Consider the following 10,000-nt stretch of genomic DNA (forward strand, 5'->3'; position numbering starts at 1 on the left):
TATAGATATATAATATTTATATATATACATTTGATGGGCAATTAGATGAGTCTACATGCCTTACTTGCAATAAATAAGTGATGCCATGCAAAAAAAATAGTTAACAGGTGCATGAATAAACACATTATCTAGTAAATCATATTGCGAATAAATGCATGTCAATCTGTGCGTAAAAATTGTATATACAGAAAAATAATTGCACTGCATATCCTGGCTTATTGACAACAGACATATTGACAAATATCCACGTCACAGAATAAGTTACCAGACGTGTAAACAAATAAACAAACACATTACCTGGTGTACTAATTTGATCTTCAGGGTGCCAGGTGGTGCCCCACCGATTGCCACCTGTTTGGGGGAGAAAAACAGATGGTATTGAGTGAGATTTGAAGCTCTCTGGGTTAGGCTTAGAAATAATTCGAATAAACAGGCTCATGATCTTCCTTATCAGAATATACGGTAAACAAAATAATTATATAATTATATATCTTGTCGCCGGTACAATCTTCATACCATTAAGAGGAATTTATGATTATAGTGATGGAAAATTATATATAATATAATTATTCAATAAAAAATGGGAAATGATAACAATCGAAGAGTTAAAACGATATGGATGGACAGCAACAACCAAACGCAACACAAAATATGTACAACGGTTATAAATATGATAAATGAAAAAAAACAAAATAAATAAGAAAAAGAAAAGAAGACAAAGAATAAAAAAGAAGAAGAAGAAAAAGAAGAAGAAAAGAAGAAAAGGAGGAGGTGGAGGAGGAGGAGGAAGAAGAAATAGAAAAAGAAACGGAACAAAAGAAGAAAGAGAAAGAAAAAGAAATAAGAGTAAGACTAAAAAAAAAAAAAAAAAGCCGAGAGATTTAGCCAAAGAAAATCAAACTTCTGAAGCTTGTGGGCGAAATGACGTCACGCTTGAGATAAAAGGTGGAGTAAATTTGGCAGTTTTCTTCCCGTAGAGTTTTGACAAACGTTGGCAGTTTCGGACACCCTCGTGAATTAAAGTACGGTAAATATTTTTGCAGTATACTTTATATGCCGCTTCGTTCACGGCGGCAAAAGTGTATCATTTACGTAGAAAGGAGGGAAAATGTCACACTACTTGTGTGAATTCTCTCTCTCTCTGTTTGTGTCTTTCTCTCTCTTTCTCTCTATGTTTGTGTATTTCTCTCTGCCCCTCTCTCTGTCTCTCTCTCTCTCTCTGTTTGTGTCTTTCTCTCTGTCTCTCTCTCTGTCTCTCTCTCATTCTCTGTCTGTCTCTCTCTCTCTCTCTCTCTTTCTCTCTTTCTCTCTCCCTCTCCCCCTCTCTCTCTCTCTCCTCTCTCTCCTCCTCTCTCCTCTCTCTCCTCTCTCTCTCTCTCTCTCTCTCTCTCTCCTCCTCTTCTCTCTCTCTCTACTTTAACGATATTCATTTTGGAGATACAACCGATGGATATGTTGAATATATGCTCCATAAACCATTTTTTATATATGTTTTATGCAAATCACAGATGTAGGGCGGTAATATAACGCATATTAGTAAGAGATACACATAATATATTATAGTATATCTATATATATATATCTATTATAACTATATATATATATATATAATATATATATATATACTATATCTATAGAGAGAGAGAGAGAGAGGAGAGAGACGGAGAGAGAGAGAGAGAGAGAAGAGAGAGACCAGAGAGAGAGAGAGAGAGAGAGAGAGAGATGTACTTATATTTCTTTGTTTACAGAGATTGGTGTAGAGCGAAAAAATATCGGTTCACATATACAGGTGACCTTTCAATAATTCTACGTCAGGTAATCAATTCAAACACACACACACACACACACACACATACACACACATATACATATATATATAGATAGATAGATAGATAGATAGATAGAGAGAGAGATGGAGAGAGAGAGAGAGAGAATGAGAAAGAGAGAGAATGAGAAAGAGAGAGAATGAGAAAGAGAGAGAGAGAGTGAGAGAGAAACCGAGAGAGAGAGAGATTTGTATTCTTCTTCCTTTTTTTAATCTATACACATCACATTACTCTACAGTGTGCATTGCCTCGGGCCTGACCTTGCGCACGTGCAGCTGGAAGGCGCTGCCGAGGGCCGCCTTCTTCAGCTCGGGCGGCACGGGCTCGATGATCTGCGCCGGAGGGTCGCCGCGAAACATGGCCCCGTTGCGTGCGAAGTTCTCCCCGAAGGTGTTGGCCCACAGGCGGCGGGTGGCGCTGTCCGAGGTCGTCAGCTTGGAGCCCGGCTGCCGGTCGTTCACGGAGTCGTCGTGGTTCAGGATCTTGCCCAGGATGCGTTGGGTGTCCTTCGCGTATTTCTTCGGGTGGACCTTTTTTTTTTTTTTTTGGGGGGGGAGGTTTGTTATCGTTGTATTTATGTTTTTTTTTGTAGTTGTGTTGTGGATTTTGTTGTTGCTTTGTGCGTTTGTTTTAGTTTGGTAGTCGTTTTTTGTTTTTGTTGTTTCTTTTTTTGTATTGTTTTTTTTTGTTTTTATTTTGTATTTGTTGTTTTGTTTTTTGTTTGGTGTTTGCGTTTAAGATTTTGTATTGTGTGTTTTCGAAGGAGGAAGAGACAAGGGTTGCCGTTAGATTATTTAGTTCTTTGTACATATCATAATGGTTTATTCCTACTAGAATTAAAGTTCTTGAACAGTTGCGAGAACGTTTAGTACTGATATAATCAATCCATGATAACAAGATACCAATATATTTCGGTAAAGAAAAACAACAACAACACCATATTCACTAACTATAAAAACTATGAAAATATTAATACTAAACAATATAATAGACAACCTATATTCACTAACACGATAAATAAACACATATTCACTAACTATAAAAACATATATCACGAACCTATTGGCGTGCCAGATGATATCCATTCATACACAAGCGGAACTAAAAACTGTTGCTGGGTTTGAAAACTTCAGGTAGATAAACTTCTTGTATCTATTCAACAGCCTTCTTTAAGGTACGACTTTCATGAGGCAGTGTGGAAGAGAGACCTGCAAGAAGAGACAGTTCTTGTCTGTTGGTAATCCCTCGCGGAACAAACATATGTGTCAGCATCTGCACGTGATTTGTTAATTTTTACGCACACAAATATAGCATTAGATATATAATACTATATATATATATATTCTATTTAATTATATCATATGATATATATATATATATCTATATATATCTATAGATATATACATAATAATATATATGAAAATATATATATATATATATATATATAACAATATAAATATATATATATAAATAATATATTATGTATGTATGTATGTTATATTAGACGTATATACCTATGTTTATACATATCATTTATATACACACACTTCTACACACACAACACATACACAGAACACACACACACACACACACAAATAAACAACACACACACACACACAACCTATCTCCCCTTTCTACCCTTTCCTCTACTCTCTCTCTTCCCTACATACTTCCGTTTCCCACTAACTCTCTCTACCCCCTCCCCCTCAATCCTATCTATATTCCTTTTTCCCTCCTCCTCCTCTGCTACACATTTCATCCTTCCTGCTCCTCCTCCTCTCCCTTCCGACAATCACTTCAACTTCCCCATTCCCTCCTTTTCTCCACCACCCCTCCCTTCTCCACCCCTCCCCCCGATCCTCTCCCCCTCTCAAAGCATCCTTTCACCTCTCCCATGTATCATCAACCTTCCACCCTCCCTCACCACCCACCCTGCCTGCTCTCCTTACCTGGTAATAAAACATGCTTTCCTCGCGACTGCAGCTCAGATCATAGGAAATGAGTGAGTGTACTGGACAGCAACACCGGCGAGATCCTGCCAAGATGACATCGAACGGCTCATTGGGGTACATCTATCAGAGCTTCATTGTCCTTTGTGTGCCTTCTTCAGCGCCCTCTAGGGAAGGACGAGGAAGAGAGAGAGAGGAGGGAAACGTCGTTAAGCGCAAAAATCGTGGGGGGAGGTGGAAGAATTGGTGGTTAAGCGGAATATGATGGGACTTGGGAGGAGTGGTGTTAATGATGGGTTATAATGGGAAATGGGGAAGAAATGTCTCAATGATAGGCTTATACGCCTTGGTCAGAGCCAGCGGGAGATGGAAAAACTATATAAAGGAATGGAGAAACTGAGTTACTCAGGAAGTAATGAATGAAAATGGGAAGATAATTGCCTGTTAATGCGAACTCATTTCCCCACCAAAATTCATCCAACCATTTTTCCACCCCCTTTTGCATGCATGGATATTGACCGACGGCGTTTTCATTACCCCTTTCCCTCTTATCCTACATGATTAACCCAGTTTGCAATGAAACAAAACCCATCGTTTTAAAGATACCGGACGTGACCTACAACCCTTCGCTTGACCGTTGTGACCAAAGTGTCGCATTGCGACGTGTTTTGTGGGAGAGGGCTGCTGAGTCCTTTGTTTTACCCTTTCTCGCTCGAAAAGTTGGTCTCGTTTGCTTTATCTCAGTCTCTTTGTCAATGGATCGATGCTATCTGTCTTTCTCCCCTTCCCTCACCTTGCCGCCCGTCTGTCGTCTGTCTCTCATCTCATCTAATAACGGTTCAAATTATATAAATATATTAAATTAAATATAGTATATATTAATTATTATATTATTTATTTATTATATGATTAATAATTTAATAATATAAATATATTATATATGATATATTATAAAAATTTTGTCTTTTCCCTTCGCTCTCCCTTCTCTCTCTTTCTTCTTCTCCTCTCCTCTCTCCCCTTCTCTCTCTCTCTTCTCTCTCTCTCTCTCTCTCTCTCTCTCTCTCTCTCTCTTTCTCTCTTCTCTCTCTCCCCTCTCTCTCCTCTTTTCTCTCTCTCTCTCTCTCTCTCTTCCCTCTCTCTCTCTCTCTCTCTCTCTCTCTCTCTCTCCTCTCCCCTCTCTGCTTTGTGTTGTGGTGTGTATGTTCTTTTTGTGTGCAGCGGTAGCGTTCTAGTCTAGCATCTTACTGACCTACGTTCAAATTCCCCCCACGCCACGACTGATTACCCGGGCCATTCCTTAAAGAGGGGGAAATTTAGAAGAAAATATAAACAGATAACCGTGTCACACCGAGAATAACCAGTGTAACAAACTGAATAAAATTAAATTAATATATTATTATTTACTCTCTCTCTCTTGCTCTCTACTTTACTCTCTTTATCTCCCTCTCTTTAAGTTTAACTCTCACTCTCTCTCTTTCTCGCTCGCTCGATCGCATGTTCTCACTCTCTCTCTCTCTCTCTCTCTCTCTCTCTCTCTCTCTCTCTCTCTCTCTCTCTCTTCTCCCCTCTCTCCTCTCTCCCCTCTCTCTCTTCTGTTTTAACCCATGTCTTCCGTCTCTCTTTCTCTTTCTCTTCCTCTATCGCTGTATCTACCTATCTATATATCTGCCAGTCTGACTATCTCTCAGCCTCTCTGTTTATGAAATGATCTATTACCAGTTCATCTATCCACCTTTCATTCCATTGCCTTTTTCATAAACCCCACTTACCATGCGATAATATTTCGCTCCTAATAATTAATCTCCATTCTTTATACGCAAAATACTCTTCCTTTGTCACTGTCCGCGTCGATATCCACTTCCAGTAATATCCAATTGATCCGAAACACACGCTGTCCAATAGCCATATCAACCAGGGTCTAGTTCATTTGAAAATCCACTTCAACCTGTGTGCCCGATGCCAAAATCCTTCAAATCAATGTACATTCAAAATTGAATTCGTTTCTTTTTGTGCGTGCGTGTATGTGTAGAAAAAAAAAATGGAACAAAATGAAAATGTGGGGAAAAAAGCGGTCGAAAGATCCATCTCAAAAATTGCGTTTTATTCCAATAGCCGTTTTATTCCATAAGCAAAATTCATCCATCAGTCAGTCCATCATCATTTAGTTAACCGTTATATAAAATAAGAAAAAGGAAAAAAACAACGGTAAAAATAAGGATTGGAAAAATAGATGCCCAAAAACATATATATACCTTATACACACCCACACACACATTATTAATCAAATAATATATATATATATATTATATATATATATATATCTTATATATTATATATTTATATATATCTATATTATATATGTTATATTATTTATATATCTATTCTTTATATTATATATTTATTTATATATATATCTATATATATATATTATATATATTATATTTATATTTTAATTTATAACCCATTTGATGGGCAATTAGATGAGTCTACATGCCTTACTTGCAATAAATAAGTGATGCATGCAAAAAAATAGTTAACAGGTGCATGAATAAACACATTATCTAGTAAATCATATTGCGAATAAATGCATGTCAATCTGTGCGTAAAAATTGTATATACAGAAAAATAATTGCACTGCATATTACAGACATATTGACAAATATCCACGTCACAGAATAAGTTACCAGACGTGTAAACAAATAAACAAACACATTACCTGGTGTACTAATTTGATCTTCAGGGTGCCAGGTGGTGCCCCACCGATTGCCACCTGTTTGGGGGAGAAAAACAGATGGTATTGAGTGAGATTTAAAGCTCTCTGGGTTAGGCTTAGAAATAATTCGAATAAACAGGCTCATGATCTTCCTTATCAGAATATACGGTAAACAAAATAATTATATAATTACATATCTGGTCGCCGGTACAATCTTCATACCATTAAGAGGAATTTATGATTATAGTGATGGAAATTATAATATTAATGATAATTATTCAATCAAAAAATGGAAATGATAACAATCAAAGAGTTAACGATATGGATTGGAATAGCAACAACAAAAACAACACAAAATAAGTACAACGGTTATAAATATGATAAATGAAAAAAAACAAAATAAAGAAGAAAAAGAAAAGAAGACAAGGAATAAAAAAGAAGAAGAAAAAGAAGAAGAAAAGAAGAAGAGGAGGAGGTGGAGGAGGAGGAAGAAGAAGAAATAGAAAAAGAAACGAAACATAAGAAGAAAGAGAAAGGAAAAGAAATAAGAGTAAGACTAAAAAAAAAAAAAAAAAAAGCCGAGAGATTTAGCCAAAGAAAATCAAACTTCTGAAGCTTGTGGGCGAAATGACGTCACGCTTGAGATAAAAGGTGGAGTAAATTTGGCAGTTTTCTTCCCGTAGAGTTTTGACAAACGTTGGCAGTTTCGGACACCCTCGTGAATTAAAGTACGGTAAATATTTTTGCAGTATACTTTATATGCCGCTTCGTTCACGGCGGCAAAAGTGTATCATTTACGTAGAAAGGAGGAAAAATGTCACATTACTTGTGTGAATTCTCTCTCTTTTCTCTCTGTTTGTGTCTTTCTCTCTCTTTCTCTCTATGTTTGTGTATTTCTCTCTGCCCCTCTCTCTGTCTCTCTCTCTCTCTCTCTGTCTCTCTCCCTCTCCCCCCTCTCTCTCTCTCTCTCTTTTTCTCCCCTCTCTCTCCTCTCTTCTCTTTTCTCTCTCTCTTCTCTTCTCCTCCCCTTTTCTTTTCTCTTTTCTCTCTCCTCTCTCTCTCTCTCTCTCTCTCTCTCTCTCTCTCTCTCTCTACTTTAACGATATTCATTTTGGAGATACAACCGATGGATATGTTGAATATATGCTCCATAAACCATTTTTTATATATGTTTTATGCAAATCACAGATGTAGGGCGGTAATATAAAACCCCATATTAGTAAGAGATTTCATTATAATATTTTATATTAATATATTTTATATATATTATATATATATATATATATATATATATATATATATATATATATATTATAGAGGAGAGAGAGAGAAAAGGAGAGAAAAGAGAGAGAGAGAAGAGAGCGAGAGAGAGAGAGAGAGAGAGAGAGAGAGAGAGATGTACTTATATTTCTTTGTTTACAGAGATTGGTGTAGAGCGAAAAAATATCGGTTCACATATACAGGTGACCTTTCAATAATTCTACGTCAGGTAATCAATTCAAACACACACACACACACACACACACATACACACACATATACATATAATATATAGATAGATGTAGATAGATAGATAGAGAGAGAGAGAGAAGAAGAGAGAGAGAGGAAAAGAGAGGAGAGAGAGAGAGGAGGGAGAGAGAGAGGAGGAGAGAAGCGGACGAGGAGGAGAGGGGAGAAAAAGAGAGAGAGAGACTGAGAAGGGGGAGAGATGAGAAAGGGGAGATGAGAAGAGAGAGGGAGGGGGAGAGAGAAGGTGAGAGAGAGACGAGGAGAGAGAGAGAAGAAACGAGAGAGAGGAGAGAAAGACCCAAATCTTAACAAAAACCAAAGTGGAGGGGCTGAGGAGGCAGGAAGGCGGCGAGGGGGCCCGCTGGGGCACGGGGGAGAGGGGGAGGGTCGCCGCAAACATCCCCTCTCGCAGTTCTCGCCCGGGTTTGCCCACAGGCGCGGTGCGCTTCCGAGGTGTCCGCTTAGCCCGGCTGCCGGTCGTACTCACCGGAGTTCGTCGTGTTTCCCGGTCTTGCCCAGGTGCTTGGGTGTCCCTTCGCGTATTCTCTTCGGTGGCCTTTTTTTTTTTTTTTTTTTGGGGGGGGGAGGTTTGTTATCGTTGTATTTATGTTTTTTTGTTGTTGTTGTTGTTGATTTTGTTTTTGTTTTGTGTGTTTTGTTTTAGTTTGTGTTTTTGTTTTTGTTTTTTTTGTTTTTTTTTTTGTATTTGTTTTTTTGTTGTTTTTATTTTTGTATTTGTTGTTTTTTGTTTTTGTTTTGGTTGTTTTCGTTTAGATTTTTTTGTTTGTGTGTTTTAGAAGGAGGAAGAGACAATGTTGCCGTTAGATTATTTAGTTCTTTTTGTACATTATCATAATGGTTTATTCTTACTAGAATTAAAGTTCTTGAACAGTTACGAGAACGTTTAGCTACTGATATAATCATCATGCAACAAGATATCAATATATTTGGTAAGAAAACAACAACAACACCATATTCACTAACTATAAAAACTATGAAAATATAATATAAACACTATAATATGAACACTATATTCACTAACACTATAATATAAACACTATATTCACTAACTATAAAAACACTATATTCACTAACCATATGAGCGTGCCAGATGATATCCATGTCATAACAAGGAACTAAAAACTTTGCTGGGTTTGAAAACTTCAGGTAGATAAACTTCTTGTATCTTTCAACAGCTTCTTTCAGGTACGACTTCATGAGGCAGTGTGGAAGAGAGACCTGCAAGCAAAGAGGCAGTTCTTGTCTCTGTTTGGCTTAATCCCTCGCGGATACAAACATATGTGTTCGGCATTTGCACGTGATTTTGTTCTATTTTTACGCACACACATATATGCATATATATATGCATATATATATATATATATATATATATATATTATATATATATATATATATATATATATATATATATATATATATATTATATATATATATAAATATATATATTATAATATTTTATATATATATCATATATTATAATATACATATTCTAGTATGATGTATGTATATATATACATATATACCTATGTATACATATTCATATATATATACACACACTTATACACACACACACATACACACACACACACACACACACACACACACATACACACACACACACACACACACACCTATCTCCCCTTCTACCTTTCCTCTACTCTCTCTCTTCCCTACATCCTTCCGTTTCTCACTACCTCTCTCTACCCCCTCCCCCTCAATCCTATCTATATTCCTTTTTTTCCCTCCTCCTCCTCTGCCTCCACATTTTCCATCCTTCCTGCTCCTCCTCCCTCTCCCTCCTACCATCACTTCAACCCTTCCCCATTCCCCTCCTTTCTCCACCCACCCCCTCCCTTCTCCACCCCTCCCCCTCCATCCTCTCCCCCTTCTCACATCCATCCTTTCACCCTCTCCCTGTATCACCCACCCTTCCACCCTCCCCTCACCCACCCACCCTGCCTGCTCCTCCTTACCTGGTAATA

General features: G+C 37.4%; 1 protein-coding gene across 1 annotated transcript in view; it reads right to left on the reverse strand.

Moving 5' to 3' along the window:
• Positions 1-10,000, reverse strand: part of LOC119597500 — an 87,208-nt gene that overhangs the window by 38,723 nt on the left and 38,485 nt on the right. The window contains exons 3-7 of the mRNA XM_037947077.1: positions 9,992-10,000; positions 9,093-9,236; positions 6,492-6,545; positions 2,087-2,332; positions 298-351 (exon numbers count right to left, since the gene is read on the reverse strand). The exon at positions 9,992-10,000 is cut by the window's right edge and continues 165 nt beyond it. Of these exons, the coding sequence (XP_037803005.1) occupies positions 298-351; positions 2,087-2,332; positions 6,492-6,545; positions 9,093-9,236; positions 9,992-10,000 (507 nt within the window). The remainder of the gene's footprint in view (positions 1-297; positions 352-2,086; positions 2,333-6,491; positions 6,546-9,092; positions 9,237-9,991) is intronic.

Source organism: Penaeus monodon, chromosome 39, assembly GCF_015228065.2.
Source record: "Penaeus monodon isolate SGIC_2016 chromosome 39, NSTDA_Pmon_1, whole genome shotgun sequence".
Taxonomy (NCBI): Eukaryota; Metazoa; Arthropoda; class Malacostraca; order Decapoda; family Penaeidae; genus Penaeus; species Penaeus monodon.